Source organism: Musa acuminata, chromosome BXJ1-6 (assembly GCF_036884655.1).
Source record: "Musa acuminata AAA Group cultivar baxijiao chromosome BXJ1-6, Cavendish_Baxijiao_AAA, whole genome shotgun sequence".
Lineage (NCBI taxonomy): Eukaryota > Viridiplantae > Streptophyta > Magnoliopsida > Zingiberales > Musaceae > Musa > Musa acuminata.
Window position 1 is genome coordinate 14,805,475 of NC_088332.1, and position 27,359 is coordinate 14,832,833.

The 27,359-nt window shown below is 37.2% G+C and overlaps 1 protein-coding gene across 2 annotated transcripts; it reads right to left on the reverse strand.

Annotated features, from left to right (window-relative positions):
* Nucleotides 1–18,788: 18,788 nt before the first annotated feature.
* LOC103988119 (ankyrin repeat protein SKIP35) lies at nt 18,789–26,969 on the reverse strand. Of its 2 annotated transcripts, none has more exons than XM_018826799.2 (5): nt 26,850–26,969; nt 26,439–26,562; nt 25,600–26,342; nt 24,956–25,388; nt 18,789–20,075 (listed from the first exon to the last, which is right to left on the reverse strand). In XM_018826799.2, exons 3-5 carry the CDS (start codon nt 26,220–26,222, stop codon nt 19,269–19,271), a joined length of 1,863 nt encoding a protein of 620 aa, XP_018682344.2. In that variant the 5' UTR covers nt 26,223–26,342; nt 26,439–26,562; nt 26,850–26,969; the 3' UTR covers nt 18,789–19,268. The 2 variants fall into 2 exon arrangements, with proteins under 2 accessions (XP_018682344.2, XP_009404918.2); XM_009406643.3 differs by having other exon boundaries at nt 26,720–26,915.
* Between the last annotated feature and the right edge of the window lie 390 nt (nt 26,970–27,359).

Below are 27,359 nucleotides of genomic sequence, written 5' to 3' on the forward strand. Positions count from 1 at the left end.
TTCTTCTTTTAACAAGCCTAGGAGAGAACCTCTATAATACTCACTCTTTTACAATAGACCTCACACCTACTGAGAATCATTTCTAAACTCAATGAGGAGGAAGAGACTCAACCAATGCTCAAAGAGAGTTGTAACCCTTAGAAACTTCATAACTTGTTTCTTGCTCTAACCAAGCCTTGGTGGAGTGTATTTATAGCCTTAAATGGCTTTAAGGTAGAGCCAAAAAATTTAAATCATGGAAAATTTTAGGATTTGGATGATCCTGCAGTCGTAACTTTTTATGCCATAATTTTGGACTTTCAAATGGTCATCACAAAATTTGAATTCTAGGTGGTACTGCCGTCGCCTTAGGTGGTACCACTACCTACTTGGGTGGTACCACCTCCGACAGTGCTAATAAGCATAAAACAATGGCTATTGGCTGTTTAGGTAGTACCACCATTGTGCCTGGTGGTACCACCGCCCAGGCTAACTTAAGGCCATTGATTTAGCCTTCTAACGAGCCTAATTCGGCCCTGGTCCAAGCCCATTAGCTTTCTCCACAAGTTGGCATGATTTTAACCTAATACCAACTCAATTTGACCCCAAAAGACCTTAATCAAGACTTAAACACTCTAATCAAGTATCTATCACAATCACGAAGCCTTCAATATATTGTTTAGCATTCCAACATGTCATCTGATCATCTGACACTTCGTCTTAATCTTCGGCATATCACTCGATCTATCGACATGTTGACTTTCCCATAACATCCGATCTTTTGGTGTAATATTCGATCCTTCTGACATGATGCCCCAACTCATGGCACGAAGTTTATTCTTCAACACGTCGATCAATCATCCGGCTCGATGTCCAATTTCTTACATGATACTTTCTAGCCTAATGTCTAATTTCTCCTACTTCTATTGAATCTTAGATTTTGATGATGAAATCAATTGATGAATTTATGATATAATCTATATTTTGAGAAAAGTGATGTAGGACTAACCACGATCATGAAAGGTAAAACAATTGAAGCAAGAAGAATAAGACGTTGGGCCGGAGTCAGAAAATGAGCACCAGATTGGAAGAATCAAACATTGTGCCAAGATCGGATATTGCGGGAGTCAACATGCACTTGGATCGGGCGATACACCGAAGGTTCGGACGATGCGCCGGAAGTTCGCTAGGAGTTCGAATGAACAAATGATGTGTTGGACAACTTAGCTTCTTGTTTTGTAATTGTTTTAGTTTCAATCATCGTAGTTAGGTCTTAATTTAAATTAGGTTTGAGTATAAACCTACTAACTCAATTAGGAGCCAATTGGGCCCGAATTAGGATTGAATAGGGCATGTTGTTTGGCTTATTTAGTGATCCTTAGCTGACCTAGGCGGTGGCATCGCTAGGGCTATTGGTGGCACTACTTGAGGCTCAGCCTTCTAGGTTGTCTGACGGGTGGTACTGCCCAGACTAGCGATGGTACCACCCAGACACAATCCTCCATACTATGTCAAGTGGTGGTACTGCCAGACTGGGTGGTGGTATCATCCAATGTCAAATTAACAAGCGGTGGTACAACTAGTTGTTAATCTAACAAACTGTGGTATCACCTAATAATGGCAGTGGTACCACCCAATAATGACGGTAGTACCATCAATATCCTGGAAACTCAGGATGCGACACTTTTTGGCTTCATTTTTTAAGTCATTTGAGGCCTATAAATACCCCAATCTTTCTTATTTACAAGCACAAAAATGAGAACAAAAGTCTTGAGATTTTGAGTTATAAAAGTCTTGAAAAAGTGCCAAGTATCCTCCTCATCTTCCTTAAGTTTTATTATCATTCTAAGAGAGGTGTGAAACTTATAAAGGTTGTTTCCTAAACCTATGAAAAAGAGAAATAATTGTAAGAGGTTTGTTGGTCTTCGCCCATTGAAAGAAGATCGTTAGCGGATGTTGGTGGCCTCGGCAGAAGAAGAATTGGGAGTGAACATAGGTCATGACGATTGAACCACTATAAACTCGGTTTGCATTTATATTATGCATTTCATTGCTATTACTTTCTAAATTAATTGCTTAGTTCACTTACTCCAAGTCAAGCACATTTTCGCTATGAATTTTTTTATTGAACGAAAGTTTTTCAAAATCGATGATTTTATCGAAAGTACTAATTCACACCCCAACCTCCCCCCCCCCCCCTCTCCTTATGTTGAAACAGTCCTAACAACTTCGACAACTTACCTATGATAGTTTGTGTCCTTGATCAAAGTATTTTTTATGTTACTTATCTCAAAAGTATATTAGTCCATAAACTCATCAATTGATTTCATCATCAAAATTCAAGATTTAGCAATCTCCCCCTTGACGATGACAACCAATTGATAATAGAGTTTTAACAAGGCTCCTCTTGTCTATATGCTATTTTCAAACATAACAAACTTGAATTCAAAAAAGAATGATAACCTTTCAATGCTAGTCTTTGAATCTGAGTTGAAGTAATTTTAATCATAAATCATAGTGAGTTCAATAGTAATCATTACAAAAATCATATGCATAATTTTAGTTAAAATGTTAAAATAATTATTACACAAAATAAAGACATCATCGTCATACGTTAAAACAAATATCATCATCATTATAAGTTAAAATATCATAAGTTAAAACATCATTACACAAAATAAAAACATCATCATCATATAAGTTAAAATTTATAATTTTTTATATCATCAAAGACTCCCCCTTTATCATCAACAAAAAAGAGAAATATGCAAACTACTCATGTGGTAATCCAAAATGCCTAAATAGAGTATCAAAATATGCATCAAAAGTATTAAGATGCTGATGAATATGTTGCATCTCAGTTAAAATTTAGTCTTGAGTATGAAAATGTGCATCAATAGTATCAATACGTTAATGAATTTATTACATCTCAGTCAAAATTTGATCATAAAAAAAGCTCAATATAATCCAATCGAGTTGCTATGAAATTAATAGATGAAGAGGGTACTGGATTCATTGGAGGTCTTACCTTAAAGGCATGGTTTACAGTACCGGTCTGTACCGCCCGGTACAGGCGGTACGTACCGGTCCGACGGGCTTCTTGTACGCGGACCACCTGTTACCGGTCCGGTACTGTAGCAGTACTGTAGCACTGTAGCACTGCTACAGTGCTCGGCACGCCTGAATATACCGCCCGGTACGGGTGGTACGTACCGGTCCGACAGGCTTCTGGTACGCGGACCGCCTGTTACCGGTCCGGTACTATAGCAGTACTGTAGTACTATAGCACTGTAGCGGTATACCGTACTGTACTGGTACCGAGCCCAGGTCGAAACTCCGGTACGGTACGGTATTGCGAACCTTGCTTAAAGGGACTAGTATGATGAAGACTTCCCCTATGTATAGGTGTTTTTGGTTCTGGCTCAAATGGGGGAGAATCAGTTCTCCTAGGTAATCTAGTCCAAATTATGTTCATTATTATGCATCTCAATCTTCTTAATAAGTTTCTATTGATGATATTTAATCTATCTAGTTTCATAATTTCTTTATTGATGGCTATGCCATGTTCATATAGTAGTCTAGTAATTAGGCCACCATATGAAAGCATTATATCCTTCATAAATATTTCAATCATGTTTTGAGGTATCAGATATCCAAAGTAGTTATCACATCCTATCATAATCTATTACATGGTGCCTATTTTCATAGTATTTACTTCATTAAAATGGTATTGCTTAGGGAGTAGAATGATAATCATGATATGTTGAAGTAATTTTATGTTAAATGGTAGTAGATACTCATAATTTTTTTGAATAATAGATAGGTTAGGATTTTCAAAAATGGTACCAATCACCTCAGAATTTGTAACCCTAATTGACTTCGTGTCACATTATCCTCCAAAATAACAACCTTATCTTTTTCAAAAATTATTATAAGGTTACAAATTATGTCATCCGTAATAGGTATATGATGCCCTAGAAGATAGGTGGATATTCTATCATGTTCATCTACGTGCAAATTATTGTAGAACAATCTAATAAGTTTAGGATAGATATGTTTACTAATTTAAAGAATTGGAAAGATATCTAAGTTAGCGAATCATTAAATTATTTTCAAATCACCTAAATCTTCTAGATCTATATATTTTTCTCTATGGACATTTCTAGATTTAAAATTTAGAAATCTAAGGGCATGTTTATAGGAATAAAAAAGTGTAGTATCATAGATCTCATCTATTATTCTTTTTCCTTTATCCCTTGAGGATCTTCTAGGTACCATGGGGACTATAACATATATTCCCAAAATAATAAGAACAAGATCAACTAATAGATTCAGAACAAGAGAAGGATTTAAGGGTTACCCTTGTAGTCTAGTCTCAAGCTTCTTTTTTATCACTAAAGAGATTGAACTCTAATCTTGATCCTTAGCCTTGTAAAAGGAGGAGAGATGAGTTTCCTTGGGCTTTTAAAGGAAAGAGGAAAGAGGGGAGGTTTAGAGGAGAGAGGTTTGGAAGAAAGGGATGAAGGAAAAAGAAGGATGGAATGGGTTACGAGGAAGGTTAGGTGAGAAGAGAAGAGAGGTTTAGAAAGGGTTTGGGGTGGTTCTACCATCGACCCTAACTAAATAGAGCTAAGGCAAGGTTACTGGCAGTGGTACCGCCTATGGGTAGTGGGTTTTGGCGGTGGTACTGCCAGTCCAATGATGCTACCGTCGATCTCCTGTTTTCAGCACCAACAAAATTTTCCTTTTTTTTTGGCTTATCAAGATTCATTCAGGTTTAACATACTTAATTCCCTTGTAATAAAATCATATTGTTCCTCGCTCAATGATTTAGTAAATATATCCACTGGCTGATGTTTTGTGTCAATAAACTCCAAAGATATATCATGATTGTTTATATGGTTCCTAATAAAATAATATCTAATATCAATATGTTTGGTTCATGAATGCTGAATAGGATTCTTTGACAAGCAAATTGTACTAGTATTATCATATTTTATAGGGATATTTTTTAGGCATAGTCTATAATCTTCTAAATTGTTTTTCATCTAAATTACCTATATACAATATGCACCTGCTGTAACATATTCAACTTCAGCTATAGATAATATGATAGAGTTTTACTTCTTGGATAACCAAGAAACAAGTGTTTGGCCTAGGAATTGACAAGTTCCAAAGGTTCTTTTTCTATATATTCTATATTCTACAAAGTCAGCATTAGCATAAACAATCAAATCAAAGTTATTAGATTTAGAATACCGTAATCCTTGAGATTATGTTCCTTTTAAGCACCAAAATTTTTTTTACTGCTTTAAAGTGAGATTGTTTGGGATTGGATTGAAATCTTGCACAAAGCCTAACACTAAATATTATACCAGGTCTAGTTGCAGTGAGATATAGTAAACTGCCTATCATGCCTCTATATATTTTTTTGATCAAAGCATTCTCCTTCATTATCTATATCTAATTTAATAGAAATGCTCGTTAGTGTGTTGATGGCCTTAGCATTATCCATGTGAAACCATTTTAATAGATCTAAAGTATACTTAGTTTGACTAATAAAAATTTCATTGTTTAGTTGCTTAATTTGTAATCTTAAGAAAAATATCAATTCAACCATTAAACTCATTTTAAATTCTTGGCTCATATTCTTGGCAAATGATTCACATAAAAATTCATTTGTAGAAAAAAAATAATATCATCAATATAAATTTGAATAATAAAATTTTTTTAAAAAAATATTTAATAAAAAGTATAGTGTTGACCTTGTCTTTTCAAAAATTATTCTGAATAAAAAAGAGCTAAGTCTCTCATACCAAGCCCTAGGGGCTTGCTTCAACCTATAAAAAGTCTTAGATAATTTATAAACATGGTTTGAAAAAAGATTATCTTCAAATTTGGGTGGTTGCTCAACAAAAAAATTTCTTAAAAAATAAAACCATTAAGAAAATCACTTTTGATATCCATTTGAAATAATTTAAAATTTTAAAAGCATGTATAGGTAAGGAGTGTCCTTATGGCTTCAAGTCTAGTCATAAGAGTGAACATTTCTTTATAATCTATACCTTCTTCTTGATTGAAACTTTTAGCCACTAATCTACCCTTGTTTCGAACTACGACATTGTATTCATCTTGCTTATTCCTAAATACTCATTCATTGCCAATCACGAGATATCATTAAGTCCAGGAACAAGCATCCAAACTTTATTTCTTTCACATTGATTTAATTCTTTATGCATTGTCGAGGCCCATGAGTCATCTTTAATATCATCAATAATACATTTAGGCTCAATTTGAGATAAAAAATAATTATTATTATAAAATATTTTTTAACGAAGAACGAGTTTAAATGCCTTTTAATATATCTCTAATAATCAGCTCCTTATGATGTGCATCTATATACTTCCATTCATTGGGTAAGATTTCTTTAAAAGTAGAGCTAAAAAAATGAAGCCAAAAATTTAAATTCATGAGTTTTCGGGATATTAGTTGTACTACCGCTAGTGTTGGGCGGCACTACCATCATTGAGCAATACCACCGCTGGCATTGGGTCGGGTTCCCAAAAAAGTAAAATAGTGCTTTTCAGCTCTCAAGTGGTATCATCGCCTAGCCCAACCCGAAGTCACTGAATTGACATTCCAACAGGCCTAATTTGACCCTAGTTCAGGCCTAATGGGCTCCTAATCAAGTTGGTATGATTATGCCCCAAAACCAACTCAATTAGACTCTAAATGATTTCGATCAAGACTTAACAACTCTAATTACAATCATAAAACCTTCAGCATGTTGTCCGACATGTCATCTATTCATTCGGCACTTGGTTCGAACCTCTAGCATATCGTCATTTCCTTTATTGCGCGATTCATCGGCATGTTAACCTCTCACAATATTCAATCTTCTTAGCACAATACCGGATCCTTCCGGCTCGATGCCCAAAATCATGATACGAAGTCCATCATCTGGCATGTCGACTAATCCTTTAGCTCGACATCCAATCGATGACATGATGCTCTCCAGCCCAATGTCTAATTCTCCTTCTTCAATGATTTATCTTTCGATGATTCAAATCCATGATTGAAGTTTTTCCTACGTCACTTATCTCAAACACTTATTAGTCAATAAACACATCAATTGATTTCATCATCAAAATTCGGGATTCAACAATCTCCCCCTTTTTAATGATGATAACCAATTGATGATAGAGTTTTAACTAAACTCTCCTTGTCTATATGATATTTTGAAATAAACTTGGATTCATAAAAAAAAATGATAACATTTCATTGCTACTCTTTGAATTCAAGTCAAAATATTTATTAATAAAAAATCATAGTGACTTTCATTGCAAAGGTTATATGTATAATTTCAGTTTTTATTTGTAAAGATTAAAGTAATCATTGCACATTTCATATGCATAGTTAAAATATCAAAGTAATAATACATCATATGCTTAATTTTAAATCATCATGAGACATCATAATTTTTTACGTCATTAAAGAGTACAATCGACTTTTCACCCTTTGTCATCAACAAATAAGAGAAATGTGTAAGTTACTACTTCTCTTTGAAATATGCGAGTTATTACTTCTTTCTCCCCCTTTGTCATCATCAAAAGAAGAGAATGATACTATGGTATCATGGTGCTACTTTTATCCCTTTATATCAATGTTCCAAGCATAACATAAAAGATATTAATATCAAAGATAAGTTCAAGTTACGGTGGAGTATTAACTAAACTCATTTTTATGTCATCTTAAAAATATGATTATCTTGAATTCAAAATAGAGCTTTTTAAATAGTATTCTTGAATTTAAGTTGAGATAAATTCGAATTAATATATCATTGCAAGCCCAAATATTTAATCAAGCTTCAAAAAATAACTAGTAAAATTTAGGCATGAGTCATTACTAATGAAAAGTTATAAACACATCATAAGTCTCCTTGTTCAACATAATTGCTGGTGGAAAATCTGGGGGCGACATCACATGTGCAGTGAAAGAACAAGAAAATAAATTCCCCAATTTTCCAAAAAGATATTCATCATCGTGTGAAGATTGGTGCGCAAAAATTATAAAACAAACTATGTATAGAATAGATTGTATTACCTAGGGAGATCGTATATCCCTGAATCCTTGCAAATCTCTAGGAGAGGGTGAAGGAAGTCAAGCATCCTCCTCTCTAGTGGTGATCCACACAGCAGGGTTGTGACGATGCTCCTCAAAACTCCAGACCTGCTCTGAGGTAGAGAGGGGGAGGAGAATAGGAGAGGCAAGCAAAGGCTCTAGCCTATGAACCACTGAATCCCTTCTATTTATAGAGGTCCTCTATCAACTTAACCCTAATGGATTCTTCCCTATTGGGTATTGGATCTCCATCCAACTATCAAAGCCTCTTAGATTAGTGGATCTCTATCCAATAATTTCTTATGAGCTCTTATTGGATCTCATCCATAGGATCCAATAATTCATGGGCTTATTGGATATCTAATAAGACAGGGGCTCCGACGAATATTTTATATCCGAACCTCTACTCATCGCAATGCCTATCATATGTGTGTGACCCTCTAGGCCCAATATCGAGCTGGCCGTGAGTCATACCTATCAGAACTCCTTCTAGCTGAGTGAATTATTATCTCTAAAATAATTCACTCGACTCATCGACTACGGGCGTACTAGGCCACTACGCTGTAGCCCCCAAACGATACAGGGGAATCTAATCCATTGGCTTGTCTGTCCTCAATTACTATGTACCTATAGTTCCTCATCCATCTAATATCCCAGAGACTATATACCGGGCATGATGTTGTCAGACTTATACGATTTCTACTCGAGTCTCGCTCTAATCGGATTCTCCCGGAGAACTCTTTCTCTCTCAATCCGAATGACCCTGGTTAGGGATTTGTCTGAGCAAGAGTACATAGGATATTCCTCTCATGACGCCGAGAGTGGATGATCCTCTATCGATACTCAATAGCCCTCGTAAGGTCGACTGTCACTCCCAAGGACTAGTTGTACTAGATCTAGGACATCCAAACCTATAAGTCTGATATCAAAGAATGGAGCACTCATACAAGACATTTTTGGTGTCTCAAGTTTAAGGACCAGATTATACCACTAGGATTACGAAATCGCTGTCTGACAATATGGCATCATCAATCATCTAGTATTCCATAAGTGGATTAATCAGTGAACTCATTCTCCAATGAGCACTTGTACTGTATCCCTAGTGTCCCTACACGAGCAGCTATGAGACCAGCTGCATCCATCATATGGATGGGTATACAGCACACTAGTCTGTCCGGTTATCTCAATGTCCCTCTTGAGTAACCTATGACCGAGATTATTTAGGATTTGCGTTTAAAAGTGAATCGATCTCATTATCGTGATCTCATCACGATCCGATTCCCATTGCATATATCTAAGAACATCACAATACTAAAGTGATAAATACTAAAATATAATAAGTAAAAAGATTCTGTGTCAAGTCACATGTGCCATCACTCACGTGATTGGCTTGTTGAGCACATATGACTAGCAATTTCTATTTCTCTTGTTTTGTTATCAACACAAATATGAGCTTCTTCTTCTTATTTGTTATCAACAATTGGAGTTTACAAGTCATAAATACAAAAGAATCATAATAAATCTCAAGTCATCAACATCAAGAAGTTAAGTGAAAGATTATGATTCATTTAGATAAATCTCCTCTTTAGTAAATAGAAAAAAGAATCATAGGAAAACAAATAATAAAAGGTCTTAATTCATATAAAAAAATCTCAAGTTATAAATATCAAGTGAAATATCATGATTTGTTTGGATAAATCTCCTTAGTCATTAGCGAAAAGAAAGAATCATAAGAGATTGAATATAAAATAAATATTAAATCATGAATTTCAAGAAGTTAAGTAAAAGAACATGATTCATTTGGATAAATCTCTTTTTTAGTAAATAGCAAAAAAACATAGAAGAATAAATAATAAAAGATCTTGATTCATATAAAATAAATCTCAAGTTATAAATATCAAGTGAAAGATCATGATTCGTTTGTATAAATCTCCTTCTTAGTCATATTAGCGAAAAGAAAAAATCATAAGAGATCGAATACAAAATAAATCTTGTCATAAATCTTAAGAAGTTAAGTAAAAGATCATGATTTGTTTGGATAATATTTTTTTAATAAAAAAATTATACGAGAACAAATAGTAAAAATTCTTGATTCATGTATTTGAATAAATATTTTTCAAAGAAGAGCTAGTTTAAACACCTTTTTGATATATTTCAAATAAGCTCATTAAGGTGTGCATCAATGTACTTCCAGGGTAAGGATTCTTTAAAAGTAAATATATCCAAGTTGCTTTGGAGAGAAGAATTCTATTTCAAATTCAATATATCAAATTCAAAATCGTCAAAATTATTTTTCTTAAATTTGGGAGACTCATTAAAAACAACATGGATAGATTTCTTAATAACTAAAGTTCTTTTATTGAAAACTCTACAAGCTTTATAAATAGAAGAATATCCAAGAAAAATGACTTCATCGGATTTTATATCAAATTTTCCTAAAGCATCCTTTTTCAATTAAAATAATATATTTATAATAAAAAAACTTTAAAATATGAAATATTTGGTCTTTTATTACTCCATAATTCATAAGGAGTTTTAGATAGTAGTGGTCTTATGAGAACCCTATTTATGACATAGCATGCTATGTTAACGATTTGGGTCTAAAAATATTTGGGTAAGCTATGTTTATTAAGCATGATTCTTGTTATCTCTTGTAAAATCCTATTTTTTTTCTCTTAATAACTTGATTTTGTTATGGATTTCTTGGAGTAGAGAAATTATGATCATACCCATTTGAATCATAAAATTATTAAAAATCATGATTTTTAAATTCACTATCATGATCACTACGAATAGAAGAAATCATGAAACTTTTTTTATTTTGAATTTGTTTGTAAAACCTTGTAAAACATTTAAAACAATCACTTTTATATGCCAAGAAGTATGTCCAAGTATATCTACTATAATCATCAACAACCACAAAAGCATATTTACTACCTCATATACTTATGATATTAATTAGTCCAAATAAATTAATATGAATTAATTATAACGATCTAGAGGTACTCACTTGATTTTTAGGTTTAAAGTTACTCTTTATTTTTTTACGTAGTTGGCATTAAATCATTCATAGTTGTTCTAGGAACTCAAACTAATTTATGAGAGCTATATTTTTTAAATGAATATGTATACGCATAATGATCACATCTTTCATAAAAATTACATTTAACTTTAGGAAAAACATGCAATATAGGTCCTTTTACAAATACAGTTGGCTTTTGTTGAGTATTGCTGCTTACAAAGCTGATTCCTTCCTCTCTATGAACATGACCTATATTAACAAGAATCATATTTAATGATTTATTTTAAATTTTAAAATTTTCTAATATTTATATTAATAAAATATTTTCCTTTTTGAGTGAGTCTATTTCTTTACATTTAGTGCAAGATGTTAATATGTAATTGTCATACTTAGTTTTTAATTGATCAAATTCATTAGAGAGAGATACATGATTCTTTTTTAAAAATTTATATTTCTTACCAATTGTTTTAAATTCATCATATAAATCATGAAATACATCAAGTAATTCATTATAAGGTAAAGAAATTTCAGTTGAGTCAGATACCTCATCGTTGAAAGCTATCAATACATAGTTTTGCTACTTCGTCTTTATTGGTTTTCTTTTCATCTTCTAATGCATTTGATTTATCCCAAACTCATTTTTAAAGTGCCCTAGCTTTTTGCATTCATAACAAATTATTATATCCTTTTTAAGTTCATTTTTATTCTTAAATTATTATCTTATAAAATTTGTTTTGTTCCTTTTTATGAACTTTTTAAATTTTCTTCTAAGGAGTGCTAAGTCATCATCATCATCACTTGAGCTTTCGTTCGAGCGGTCTTCTTTGGTTTTAAGTGCAATATCCTTCTTGTTTTTTGGAATGCTCTTCTCTTGCTCGTTATATGTCTTGCAAGTCATTTCATAGGTCATTAATGATCCTATAAGTTCTTCAAGAGGAAGTTGTTCAAGTCATTTGCTTCTTGAATTATAATTACCTTTGGATCCCAATTTTTTGAAAGAGATCTTAAAATTTTATTAACTAATTCAAGATTAGAATAATATTTATCAAGAGTTTTAAACTATTGACAACATTCACAAAATATGTGCATATGTCACTAATGGTTTTGCTTGACTTCATTCTAAATAATTTATAACTATGTACTAAAAGATTACTTTTAGATTCTACTTTATTTGTGCCTTCATGAGTAACTTCAAGTGTGTGTCAAATATCATATATAGTTTCATATGTAGAAACACAATTAAACTTAATTTTGTCTAAAGCACAAAATAAAATGTTTATAGCTTTAGCATTTAAAGAAACATTTTCCTTTCAAGATCATTTCATTCATTTACCGGTATAGAAGATTTTTGAAAACCACATTCAACAACATTCTATAAATCAAAATATATAGAAATCAAGAAAATCCACATTTGTGTCTTCCAATAAGTGTAGTTCGTCCAACTAAACATAGGAGGATGAGTGATAGAGTGACCCGCTTGATTATAAAAAAAAATCATTTAATCTCTCTTGGGTGTTAAACCAACTAAGAGAACTAGGCTCTAATACCAATTGGGTAAGGATAGTGAATAAGGATAGTGAATAAGTAAATATGGGTAAGGATAGTGAATAATGTGTTTAATTAAAAATATGGGTAAGGATAGTGAATAAGTAAATAAGACAAGGTAAGGCAAGAACAATACAAACCAATTTATAGTAGTTCGATTATCCCAACTTACGTCTACTCCCGATTCCTCTTCCCTAGATACCATCGACTTTCATTATCGATTTTTTTAATGGGCGAAGATAACTGTTATTGTTATAACCCTTCTTCTTTTCATAGACTTAAGAGAGGACATTTACATCTCTTTTCTTCTTTTAATAGGCTTAGGAGAGAACCTTTGCACCTCTCTTTTACACAAGATCTCACACCTCTTTAGTATAATATCTACACTAAAGAGAAAGAGACTCAAACACATTTTAAGAAAGTTTACACACTTCAATGCTCAAGATTTTTTACTCCATCAAGCAAGCATGAGTGGGGTATTTATATACCCCAAATGGCTTAAAAAATAGAGCCAAAATTTAATTCCCTAAGTTTTCGAGGTACTAGTGGTACTACCGCCAGCATCGAGTGATACTACCGCTGAACAGAGCCTGAGAATCTAGGCTCTAGCGGTATCACCGTCGACCTGGGTGGTACCATCATCGGCACTGAGCAGTACTACTGCCGAGGTTCCTAGAAAAGTAACAACAGTGTTTTCTGGCTCTTAGGTAGTACCACCACTTAGCCTGGTGGTGCCACTGCCCAGCCTTAACCCCAGGTCACCGAATTGGCCTTCTAATAGACCCAATTTGATTCTGGTTCAAGTCCAATGGGCTCCTAATCAAGTTGGTATGGTTACGCCCCCAGGCCAACTCAATTAGACTATAAATTGTTGAATCTCGGATTTTGATGATGAAACTAATTGATTGTGTTTAGATGTTTAACTGCATTTTGAGTGATGTAGGTCTACTCAATCAGGATTAGACAGTTAACGCAGGAGGAATTGACGTTGCGCCGGAGGAGATCACGTTAGGATATTGGATGGCAGAAGGCTTCGGACGTCGGGCATCGGGCCAAGAGCGAAATTGCACCAAGGATATCGGGGTTGCGGAGGTCAACCGCCGATTGGGCAACAAGCCGCAAGAGAGGATGATGCGCTGAAGAATCGGACGAAGCGCCAACCAATGACATGCCGGGCAACAGAATGCCAATTCGCGTTGTAATAATTGTCTAGATCGGAGTAGAGTTTTGGCTTGTGTGTGCAGGATTAACTACGATAACGATGAAGACATAAAGCGAAACAAAGTGTCGGAGTCAAGCACGAAGGATTTGTTGCGAGTTCGAGAGTTCGACGGAAGTCCGAAGGTTCATCGGGAATGCTACCGGAACTAGCCGAGAATGAGTAGGGAGCTTACCGAAGGGTTTTTTGGAAGCTCGCCAGAAGGTTCGTTGGAAGTTCGCAGAGCTCACCGAGAAAGATCGGAGCTTGCCGAAGAAGCTTGTTGGAACTCGCCAAGATCAAATCGTGAAGTCTAGGAGCTTGCCGGGAGTCCGCAGAATGGTTTCTGAGAGTTTATCGGAAGACCGTCGGAAGTTCACCGGAAGCTCGCCGGAAGAAGTCTTGACTTGTGGGCTTTGTAATAGCTTAGGAAATGTCTTTAAATTCGTATTTAGCACGTTAATTAGGGTTAGGATTAGGTGTTAATCCTATAACCCAAGTAGGGGCCAATTGGGCCCGAGTTCGGACTGGTTTGTGCCAAGTTTGGAGCCCAACCAGTGAGCTGAAATAGTGTAGGCGGTGGCACCGCCTAGAACCCGAGAACTGAGCGGTGGCACCGCCCAGAACCCGAGAGGTCGGGCGGTGGCACCACCAGCCTTGGGAACCCAAGAGAATTCAAAATTTAGAGCCCAAATTTGAATCATCTTGGGGCCTATAAATACCCCTCAATTCTCAACTGAGATTACAACCTTTGAGAAGCATTAGATTGAGACAAAAGCCTTTGTAAAGTTTTTGGCAAGCCTTGTTTTCAATTGCTTGAGTGTTCACCTCCTTCCTTTTCGTTGAAGATTTGTAAGAATGTGAACCATTTGTAAAAAGGTTGTAAGAGGGGTATTTGTCCTTCCCCTTCAAAGTGATTTGCTAGTAGAAGTTAGGAGCCTTATTGAAGAAGGCTTCGCAAGTGGATGTAGGTCATTTTGACCAAACCACTTTAAATTAGCGTGTTCTCAGGTTTGCATTTACTTATTGCTATTTACCTTACTGCAAACCTTCATACGTGCTTTACTTCCTCATTACTTTTACTGCACACCTTTACGAATACGCTTTCAAGTTAAGCACTTTCGAGTTCGATTTTTATCGTACGAAAGATTTTCCAAAACTGACGTTTTAATCCGCTGCACTAATTCACCCCCCCCCCCTCTTAGTGCCGCTCCGATCCTAATATAAACAACTTCGATCAAAACTTAATAACTCTAATGACAATCATGAAGCCTTTATCATGTTGTCCAGGATCTTTTCCTTTGGCGTATTGCCCGATCCATTGGCATGTTGACCTCCCATAACATTCGATCTTCTTGTTGCAATACCCGATCCTTCTGGCTCGATGCCCGAACTCATGGCATGAAGTCCATCCTCCAACATATTGACCAATCCTCTGGTTGATGTCCAACTTTTGACATGATGCTCTCTGACCCGACGTATGATTCTCCTGCTTCAATGATTTGCCTTCCGATGGTTCAAGTCTATGATCAAAATTTCTCCTACGTCACTTATCTCAAATGCTTATTAGTCCATAAACTCATTAATTGATTTCATCATCAAAATCCAGGGTTCAATAATAACCATATATATTTAGTAAAGTAACTTACGAAATTAACATAGAATTTAAAATTGTCAAAGGAAGTGGTTAAGATAGGGCCCAAGACATCGATGTAGATAATTTCAGATGATTTAGAGTAGGATATATAAGATATTCTAAAAAATAGTTTATGACTTTTATTACTAAGGCAAGCATTACAATGAATTTTAATTCTACTTGATTTGGAAGCTAAAAGAGAGTATCAAAACATATCTATTATTGAATGAAGGATGAGGGTTAACTAAGGTGATGATGCTACACATCAATTAAAGTAACAACTAAAATAAGAGTGATTGGCTGGGTGATTTGTAAAAAAAACGGTCACTCGGAGATATTATTTTTATTCTAGCCTCAGACCAAAGATATCCCCATGCTCAAATTCTTTACAAAAAATAAGTAAGAAAATAACTCAATAGATGTATTATTTTATTTACAAAATTAAAAAATAAAAATAAGGTTTCTTTTAATGTAAGGTGCACATAAAATATCATCGAGTGTAAAAATATTAGTTATTGAATTAAGTGTTATGGAACTAGTGTAAATAATAATAATTCTGTTACCATCACTAATGATGATGTCTTCATTGCCTCCATAGTTGTTATGGATCGATAAGTTCTGCACGTCAAAAGTAATATGATGAGAAGCACCAGAGTTAATAATTCAATTGTTTGGATGAGCAGAGTAGTCATGATGTTTGCTTGATGCCAATTGGGTATAGTAGTAAGCTTGGGTCGAGACCGATAAACTTTTGTTGTGTGTCCAATATTATCATTAAGGTAGCATATGACTTTTTATTGATTATTATTGTTGGGATGCTAGAGTTACTAATAGTTGTAGTGTAGATTATTTCTTGAGTTTTTTGGATTAAAATTACCACCACAATTGAAGGGTTAATAGTGTAATGAATGATGATGGCTTTGCATGTCACCCATGTTTGAGGCATCTTGTTTGATTTGTTGAAGTTTTTATTGCTTTGATTGCTTTTTCTTTTAATTTTTTGACTGAATTGAGTTGTGATAGTTGGTCGTGTCATAATTTCTTCTTTTTTTATATATGTTTCATGATTAATTAACCTGTCATATAGTTCTTCAAATGATATCAATAAATCTTGTGCCCGAATTGCTGCTACCAATTCCTTATATTTATCTCCTAGGTTATTGAGAGTAGGGACAATGACTTCTTTATCACTTAGGGGATGACCTATTAAAGCCACGTCATCTATAATAACTTTTATATTTTACATATAATCAGTAATAGTGCTTCTCTCTTGTGTTGTTTTCATCAGAATAGATTAAAAACTTAGCATCGAGTGCGGGAGCGATTGGCAAGGATGGATTGTAACTTTGACCATACTTCTCTATAGCAATTGAGGCTTGAATTACTTATAGAATAAGACGATCTTGTCGTAGCCATAACGTATGATCATGATTTGTTATTAGGTTGGGTTCTCATGGTATTTAAATCTTTTCTAGTGGACAACTAAGGGAGCTACCGATGTAGCCTAATAAATCATATCCAAAAAGGAAATTAGAGAATTGTGCTTACCAAGATGTATAGTTGTCACCTTTGGATAGTTTGAAGGGGATTTGAGTTGTGACATTGATGAATATAAGTCTTATTATATGTTGAGGAGAATTATTATTTCCCGAGGAAATAATAACTGGAGCATTAGATGTAGATGATAACACATACCGAATAAAAACCGATTTAGTAAAGATCGAGGGCACAAGAGCCAATGGTTGAGGATCTATCGTTGTTGATGAGACAAGCCAAGTGTTCAATAGTGATGGGCATAGTCAGCTCTACTATAAGGATGGATTGAGGCGACGGGAGATTTGGAGCACTCGGTCTCTTACTATGCAACTTGCTTCTTCTTGACAATGCTAGAGAACTCAATGGAAGTTGACCCATGATCCGAGGATCGCAGTCATTAAAGGAGGAGGAGTAGCAATAGTGAGGAGCAATAGCAAATATAAGGAGGCATGAACAAGCCAACGAAGGAGCAATAGATTTGTAGAGTTGTTGACAATCGAGTTAGTTATTTGATTGTTGTTAATTGGGAGGGAGAAAGGGTGGAAGAGGTTGTTTGGAAGCTGATGGGTGGCCATAGTGAAGGGGGAGAAGATGCTAGCCGCGGGCATGAATGGATACTATAGAGAAAGTCACCAACATAGGGGAGGGAAAGGGAAGATGCCAACGTAAGTAGGAGAAAGATGCTGTTAGCGTAGGGAGAAAAGGGGGAAGACGGCTGCAATAAGACGGAGAAGAGGGGTGCTTCGATCGAGGGTAGTGTGGCCTTCGACAACTAAAGTCGTTGTAATCGTGACGAAGAGAATAAGTCGTCGAGCAAGATGTCATAGTCTGAGAAAGATCGCCGAGCAGAATAGTGAAATTGAAATTGATTGATCTATGAGAGATCCGGTGTAGGAGAAGGACGGCTAAGTAGAGGAGGAAATTGACAGTAATAGATCAGTAGAGAAGAGAGATTATTGTCACCGGACAACAAGGAAGGGAAAGTCTTGCTCAATGTAACAGGAGCTTTGATACTATGTAGAATTAAGAAATATGTTGTGAATGGATTAAATTTTATTCATTTAAGTGATGAGTATTTATATAAGTTTTGAGAGAGATTTCCCTCCATCAAGCACTCATAATACGCAATTAGATCAATTGCTCAAATCTGTGAATGATTGAGGATGTAAGGGATACAAGAATGTCATTATGTGTCTATCTTCTATCATATAGCTCCAACTCAAAAACTGTAATAACAAGGTACAAGTCTACATTTTGGATAAAAAAAAACTTAAGATGATATGAAATCTATCATGATCTTCTATCAGATAGCTCAAAGAAGCCGTAATAACATGATACAAGTCTAGAGTTTGGATAAGAAAAAAAACTAAGACGACATTTCATGCACTAAATGGATGACGAATATTTTGGTGCTTAGTTGTTTATGATGAAGAGAGCGAGAGCGAGAGAGGTTTTCTTTATCTTTTTCTGTATCAGTGGTGCAGAAATTGTAGATCTTTAATCACCATTTCTTGCTGCTCTCATTGTAGATCTTTCTCTAGTGCCCAAAGTTACCTTTTAAACAATTCATTTGGTTCGATTATGAGTTCTTGCGAGTCGCAAATGCATTCGTTTCCAGGCTTCATGATCCATTTCACAATGTATGTTTCATGCCAATGCCCTCTATTCATGCTAATGTAGGGTATGGGGGCAGCATATCTGGCCATGCAAGCTTCTTAATGTAACAATGATAACCATAGTAAACCTGAACGGAAGCATCAACAGGTAAGGCATTGAAACCAAAAAAAAAATATAGTGATTGAGATATGTTTTTCAAAGGATCCGATAGTGCCGTAGTAATCGAAAGTAACGAGGAAGGCATTGTGAACAAGATGCTCACCAACTCACAAAATCTATACCAGTTGAAGCAATGCCATTGCGAACAGCTTATTCAGATCCCAGCTCGATAGCAAATCTTAAAGGTAACTAACTGCATCTTGAATGGTGGGAGCTCACCATGTATGTCAGATGCAGGCATGTGACACTATCGAGACCTCTGAATGAGGATGATCGAGGTAAACTTCAACTAACATTTGATGTCGGCAGCTGCAAGATCTTTGGTATCCATCCCTGTTGCTCTCAACACAGACACCGGATGGTAGTGTTAATAATCTGTAGATCAAAGGAACCAACTAAACCTCGTCAGCTGCTCCTTGAATCATGGATATTTAGATGAACTGCATTAAAAGGGCTCAGAGAGTAGTCAATGGCTGCAAAAAGAAACGTGGCAGGTTACGCTCCAAAATTTCTAGAAGCTCGTTTGCCTGGCTATCGTCGTCCACCCATCTGCCACCAATCCTACGGGCGGCTTCCACGAGCTGGCCTCTCAGTTTCTGCGATAACAACTGTCCGCCTGCCTCCATGCACTCCCTATACAGAGGCATATATGCAATGGTGGCTGCCAGGGGTGGTGGGAGGTCCATTAGACAGATGGGTGAACAGCCCCTTCTCAGAATCCTCATGAAATTCACAAAGTGATCCTGTCCAGAACTCAAGCCTTCGGCAAATGCAGCTTCGGACCACTGTTCCAGAAGAAAAGCCCTCAACTCGGGTGCTACAGCCTCATCATTTGACCTTGCGATGCTGTCAGCCACAGCATATGTTGCGGCAGGGTCACCAAGGAAGTCACTGCAGAGAAGAAAAGCGACACCATCAAGTGATCCCCTGCTTCGTTCACCTGCGGCCTTTAGGATCTCGATGCTCAGAGCAGCAAGCACATGTTGTGGAATGTGTGGGAGAAGGTAAGCAGAAACACCCACTTGGCTGCTAGAGGTGGCTGCAGTAAGGGCAAGGCAGAGCTCCATGTCTCCACATCCCCTGTTAACAAACCATTGGACAACCTGCATGCAGCCCCGCTCAGATGCTCGCACCAGAGGTCCCAGGAAGTCAACAGCATGGCCCTCATCAACCAAGCACTCCATGGTTCCAATTTTACAGTAGTGGGAGGCAAATACAAGGGCGAGATCGACATCAATATCCAAGCTATTCCTCTCAGCGATCTGGATAAAAAAACAGCAAATTTAAGAGAGGATAAATATGATAGCATTGCATACATGTCCAAGAATTTGTTGCATGATTCTGGATAAATGGAGCTAAAGAGCTGAAGGTATATTATGGAAGATTTACTACTTAATGTAGTAGAACTGCTGGTTCAACAGTATTGTTGCTTTTAACATTGGACAAATCGATGTTTGACAGTTAGCACATAAATAAGAAAATGGTATCTCAAGTGAAATGAACAAAAAGCAAAATGGCTAGAAATTATCCTGATTCACTGATTACTAGTAAAAGCACCATAAATGGTTGGTGGTATCAGCCAGATTGAACTGAGATCAATAGGAATGGTGATCGGTCTTGATGATCTGTCAAAGAATCAGCGGTCCAGAGAAAGTTATTAAATTCCTTGAGGAGTCGACAATGGAAATGCATGGTGCTATATATAAGCCTAGATACCCGAACAACAATAGCTCCAAATAGGCAAGTTACTACGATTTCGGGTAGACACATAATTCAAAACATAAATCTCAACATTTTGGAAAACGTTAATGAATGTGTAAGTCTGGCTGATGAAAACCAAAAACTGATAAGGTGGATGCATTTACAAAAGAAAAAAAAAAAGGCCCTTTGGTAAAAGTTGAAGAAAGCAGATCCTAACCATCTTGTATACAACAAAAAGTTTGGGTTATACAAATTATGAGTGCATGCCACTCTTTAAAACTCCCTTGTTAGAGACTACATACAGAAAAATCAGATATTGAATAGATAACGACCTAATTTGCGGTTTCTAAGTTTTCAGTAGTCAATCATCGATAAATATGATTATCTTCTTTTTCTTCTGTATCCCCTTGTATAACATTTTGTTACATGATTATAAGTCTGAACATCATGTTTCTTGACAATCCATAATTTCAAATCTCTGAAATACATCACAGTTCTTGACTAGAAATCATAATCTTATTTAAATGCATGAGGGATTGATGCTTCTGTCTTTCTTCTTTACACCTTATCATTTGTCCTTTTTGGTATCTATTTGCAAACAATTTATTCTCTTATTTCTGTCAAGATTCAGAAACATGAATCCAGGTAATCAATGTTTAGTGTTGTTCAATCACATTTTCCAGTCGATTTAGTAAATTATGTATTCCTTGTTTGAGCTATGAATCTAGATTCATGGGTTTCAAGGAAAATTCCTATAAACTATTCATTTCATTACTAATTGAACCAACATTGATTAATTAATTAGTTCTGGGTCACCCATTATTACTTTCCATTTATTTAACAAGGTGTTAGGGAAAAATATCGTTGATGTCTTGATCAACCTGGCATAGTCCAAACTTATGTGCCCAGAAATGTCTGAGGTGTCTTAGAGGTGGAAATGTCATGCTTCTAAGACGTCACCTACATGAAGATTGAGATCGAGAGAGATTTCTCGATCCGGTTTCTCTAACGCTAAAATTAGTAATCCGAGATCTCTAAATGTGAGTTTGAGTAGTTCCAAAAAGGAGAGAGAGAGACCTTCCCCCTTGTTCGAAATATATTTTTATACCTTAAACGATGAGGAGGAAGCTTAGGATTGCCTTCCTTTTCATAAAGGAAGAGAAGGAAGCTTGGAATTGCCTTATCAATAACGAATGAGAAGGAAGCTTGTGTTTCCCTGCTTTCAATCTTCTTCCACATAGGCGGATTGGTGGAGGGTGATTTGGATCTCATGTGGCAACCACGTGTCGGCTGACGATAGATTTCCTATCATTTGTCCCCCCCCCCCGAAGGTGCTTCGAGGATCTTGCGAGAGTGGTTTGAAGCACGTTGTTTAGTTTATCCGGCATTAGAGCATTCGGGATCTTATTTTGCGGGTCGGGTTTTCCTGATTCACGTGTCTTAGGCACGTTGGGTCTATGTTTTTGCCATAGTGGATTCCTTTTAGCGTGGATCGGATTCCTACTTATGCATCTCAAACACATTTTGCTCTACATCTCTACCATAACAGATTTATCTTGGCGTCGGTTGGGTTTCCCGATTCACACGTCTCAGGCGCATTTTGCCTTGTGCATCTGCCATGACGAATTTACCTCGGCGGCGGTTAGGTTTCCCGACTCACACGCCTCGGGCACATTTGGCCCTATGCCTCCGTCGTAGTGGAGCTCTTCACGTGGGTCGAGTTTTCCCAACTCACACTTCTCGGGCGCATTTGGCCTTGTGCCTCCGCCGTGACGGATATACCTTAGTGTGGGTTGGGTTTCCCATCTCACACGCCTCAAGCACATTTGGCCTTGCTTCTCCGCCATGAAAGATATACCTTGGCGCAAGTCGTGTTTCCCGACACACCTCGTGCGCATTTGACCCTACACCTTCGCCTGACAAATATACCTTGGCGTAGGTCATGTTTTCCAACTCATATGCCTCAGATGCATTTGGCCCTACTACTCTGCCGTAGTGGATCTCTTCACATGGGTCAGATTTTCCCGACTCGCATCACGGGCACATTTGGCCTTGTGTCTCTACTGTGACGGATATACCTTGGCACAGGTTGGGTTTCCCAACTCACATGCTTCAGGTGCATTTAGCCCTACACCTCTATTGTAGCATATATACCTTGGCGCGAGTCGGGTTTCCTGACTTACATGCCTCGGGTGTATTTGGCCTTGTGCCTCTATCGTGGCAGATATACCTTGGCCCGGGTCAGGTTTCCCAACTCGCACGTCTCGGGTGCATTTGGCCTTGCACTTTTGCCATGGTGGATTTCAGATCTTCCCGTTGTAGGGCGCTTCAAATTCTCCCTTCGCCATGGTGGATTTCAAGTCCCCTTTCGCCATGGCAAAATTTCGGGTTCTCGCTCGCTGTGGCGGATTTGAAGTCCTTTCAGTGTCGTGGCAGGTCTCGGACCTTCTCATCGCGGTAGGCCTCTTAGGATTTGCCCTCGAAGGGACACTTATTTTGATCGTGGGAGGAGAGATACCGGTCTCCTTATAAATCCTCTCCTCCCATAGGGTGGCATTCGTTCCTCTATCTGAGCCCTTAGAGTCCAAGTCTTTGGAGCCTCGGGAGCTCTTGGCCACGCCCCCAAGGCCTTCTTAGGAGTGTCTCCCCCATCGCCCCGATTCCCGGTAAGGCGGGTTAATCTTCGAGTCCTTCTCTCGGCGTGAATTCTACTCTTTTGTCTCAGGTCGGGATGTCTCTCCTCTCTCAGACAAGTTCTTCCTGATCCTCTAGCTGTTAATTGATCAAGGTTTGTGCTCCGTCTTTGGACAGTAAGGGCGGAGGAGATTGGGTCCTCTTCGTTGGAAGGGGCATCTCCAGTGAACCTAAGGGGTCTTCGGGACTTGTAGTCCATGAGGAGTTCTCATGACTACAATTTGGTGATTAGACGCACCTCTCTTAGATCGCTTGAGAACTAGGTATTTTATCTCGGTCGAGTTTGACCTACAAGTTCCTCGAACCAGTCAGGGCCCTTTCGATCTTGTCATAGGGTTTTTTTGCTTGTCTTGTGATGCCCTCGAGATGAGCTTTAGTCTTCTTTTTCATCCAATGATAGTGTCCTGCCTTTAATGGTTGGGGAATATCGCCTTCCTAAATGACACCAACTTGTCGACTGAAGGTAGATTCCCTATCACAAAGCACTATTACAGGATCTAAACCGGTAAAAAAGGAAGAGAATGAAGAGCATTAACCACTAGACACTGCTCTTAAAAAATATTTGAAGTATTTAAGCATTTGAATAGGAAATATATATCTCATTTTGTGATGAGTTATATAGCTCAACTCATAAATATCCAGTCATGGTGTTCCCTCTCACCATCAGCTTCTATAACAAACCAGGAAATATTTGAAGAGTTGGCCTCTAAAGTGAAAAAGGAAAAAACTTAAAGCATTAACTTGCCAGTTTTCTTCTTTAGTGGCATCTCATAGCAGTCAAACAAAATTTGAGACTTCAAAACAAATGCCCCTAAAAAAGACTAAGCAACTGAATGGGCCATAATTTTCATGCTCCATCCTAACAACATGTTCTTTTACTTAAATGAAATTATTTGTAGAAAATAAAGCATCACAATAAATAAAAAAGATTTTAAGATGTTTCATCATAAATGCTAATGCACCAAACACCGTAGAAAAGCAGCAAGCATAGCAAAGACAAACTGCAATCGTCACCCTCCATAATGAAATGCCTAGTTGCATTTTCTGCCAGTATTAAAATTGATTGGTATAGTCATATTGCTCAAGGGAAGTTAAATTCCCCATACGGTTTTAACTCAATTTAGAGAGGTCAAAAGAAGCTTAAAGTCGAGTGTCCTAATATTGTATTCTTAGGTATTTCACATATGTAACTTAGCCAAGTTTTCTAAAGTAAAGTTTTCCTCTTAGAGTATCAATGTCCCATTTCTAAAGTAAAAAATGAACCTGTTAGGAAGGGTCCAACATTACATTTAAGACTCAAGCCTCCAACATGTTAATTTTGCCTGCCACAAACTCATTTCTAAAAATCAACCCCACAAACAGGCTGGCTAAATGGCTCAAACCTGATAATTCAAATTGAATCATGTATACAGTAAGGGCCTCATGACTTCAGCATTTCATTGCAACTCTGGTTCCATGTTAATTGGGGTGCTGCCCATCTAGAACTTAAGTTTATGCATGTGACAAGGATCAGCCATTTATCATCTTATGTTCCAACAATGTAAACTAACAATATGGTAGCACATGAATGCATTTATCTTCAATTTTTATGTTGCCAACGATTAATCTAGTAACATTATAAAGGAAACTGAGAAAAGAAACATTATAAAGCAAACTTATAACTACTCTTGATAAATAGCATATGTAGAAGGTAATAAATTATGCATAAATGCATTTTTTTTACTGTAAATAAAAGTATATTAGTTACCTGCAGTAAAATCCGCACAAGCTCTGTACTCCCAAATCTTGAAGCTTCCAGAAAGCACTGGTTTACATTGTCTGCACCACCCTCCACCAGCATCCCCAATAATCCTTGGACAGCAATTGCAGAGATTCCTAGTGCCCAACCAGAATCAAAAGAGCTAGAGAAGAGGGTAAGAGGGAAGCAAGCTGCATCGAAAGCCTCAGTAAAGTCCTTTCCTGTAAGATGGTCACCGGCAAGTTCCAAAAATGTCTTGAAAGCTGACAACTGAAGTTGTACTTCAACAATCATGTTGTTCTTTCTTCCTCCTCGATTCTCCTGGTAACGAAAGTGAAATCCGATGCATTTAAGGGCCCAATCTGTGAATTTCTGAACTTTCATACCAGCCTCTGCCTTCAGAACCTCATCTCCATGACATTCTTGTAATCGTTCATGCAACCTAACATCAAGGCAAAAAAAAGGACTCAAATTCATAGAGAACTAAATTCCACATGCTACTCAACTTCAAAATAGTGAATATACAATGAGCCCAATTGATCATTCAGCCCCTCCACATTCTACAGATGTAACCTGTGATGTCACACACAGAAAACCAGAAGAATCAAGAATCCTAATGTGCAAGAATTGATCTGAGAATATAGGAAGCTCACCTTTGGGCCATGATGCCCACTGTATCAGTCAAATTCATGATTCTGCAATGACAGGCATAGACACATGAAGCAAAGAAGGATGTCCTAAGGATTGCCCTTGTGAAATCACTTCCTCCATAGCTAACAATCTTCTTAATCAGTCCCGTAATGCCATTGAGTTCTCCCCATGTAGTCAAGAACCATATAGCGTCCAACGCTATACAAAGCACATCATTGAGAGTTTGTAAATCGGCCAGCCGAACCAGACTCTCGGCAAGCTCCCAATCATGAGAGCTCACTGCCTCCTGAAACAAGCGACCCAGCTCCATCCGATCGCGCCTACTAAGCTTCTTCTCTTGCTTGTTTTTACCCTGTTCTTTCGTCCGGACAGCCAATTCCTCCAGGGGGTTGGAGGCCCTTGATCCGACCTTCATGCCATCACAGGCATAATCTTTGGAGATTCGATGATCGTCAGCTGGGAGAGGCAGTAACACAACATTACTTCCGTCCACCTTTTCACCCTCGTCGCCATCATGCACAGCCCTAAGTCCCCCATTTTCATCAAAATCCTTCTCCGGTTGCCTCTCCTGCACCAAGTGCATGCAGTCCTCTCGAGTCATTACGGTCTTGCTCTCGACCTCCATTTCTCGATCACCACCAATAAAGGTAATAGCTGCCTTTTCTTCGATTTTTTTTAAATCAAATATTTGAGATCGAACCGATCACAATCAACAGTCGTTGCAAAAAAAGTCAACCGCTTCCATCTGTTCGAACACAAAATCACAAGAAATCAAGAGTTTTCGTGCCAACCTGCATGAACAGAATCGGAATGGCACAAAGAGATGACGTATTCCACCAACCTCCGCCGCCGAGGCTTCGCCTATCGACAGAATTAACCATCAAACAAGACCTTCTCCGACCATCAGATTTTGGAAACCGACCGCTCTATGACCCTAAGATCGTCGCCAATTTTGGAAGCCAAATCTACAAATGAGGACATGCAAAGTTAAATATCGAAGCCTAAAATCAATAATCAACGCATACCAACAGCCATAGAACCCAATAAACTCATAAAAAAAATGATTTTTATTAGGAAAGGAGGAGTAATCATAACAGAGAGAAAGGAAACCAAATTAAAAACCTTTTTTATTGAAGGAATCATGGAGACTGTAGCAGAATACAGCATGAGAGGCAGACGAGGACTGCCTAGGGAATAAAATCAAAAAAGAAGAGTAATAGAAAGAAGTTCGAAGGGACCAAGAAAAAAGAACCTTGAGGTGTGAGATTGAGACGAGAGAGAGGGAGAGAGAGAAAGCGAGAGAGTCCCTTGGCGTCCCTGGAAGAAATGGATACGAGGCATAATCAAGATTCTTATTGTGACGACTAAAATTGCTACAATAATAAAATGAATAGTGTTACAGAATCACATATTTTCGTCTGTTTTTATTATTTTAAACAATGATTTAATATGACTAATCTTTTTCTGGACCACCTGAGAGGAAATTAAACGAGAGGCTCTTCTTTGTTTTGTCTTTTTCCTCTGTATTGAAAAGTTGAGGTAGATAATTACCAAAATTTCCTTTTTCTTTTTTCCTTTTTCTGATCCTCCGCGAGAGTGAGTGAGAGTGAGGGTCATCAACACAAGATCCCACCACGCAAAGCGTCACCTTGCTCTCAGATTGGGACCACTCATCTAGCAAACTTCCCCGTGGCCCCCCCCCTCAATCATCGGAATAGTCTGTCTCTCTCTCTAGGGATAGATGCCATGGATCTCTCATCCA

What these genes read in the sequence shown, in the direction of transcription:
- LOC103988119 (XM_018826799.2), bottom strand. Translation starts at nt 26,222, where the DNA reads ATGGAGGTCGAGAGCAAGACCGTAATGACTCGAGAGGACTGCATGCAC. An exon ending in GTGGGCATCATGGCCCAAAG is followed by an intron (nt 25,389 to 25,599) that starts GTGAGCTTCCTA and finishes CCTTGATGTTAG; the next exon opens with GTTGCATGAACGATTACAAG. An exon ending in TTGTGCGGATTTTACTGCAG is followed by an intron (nt 20,076 to 24,955) that starts GTAACTAATATA and finishes TTTTTTATCCAG; the next exon opens with ATCGCTGAGAGGAATAGCTT.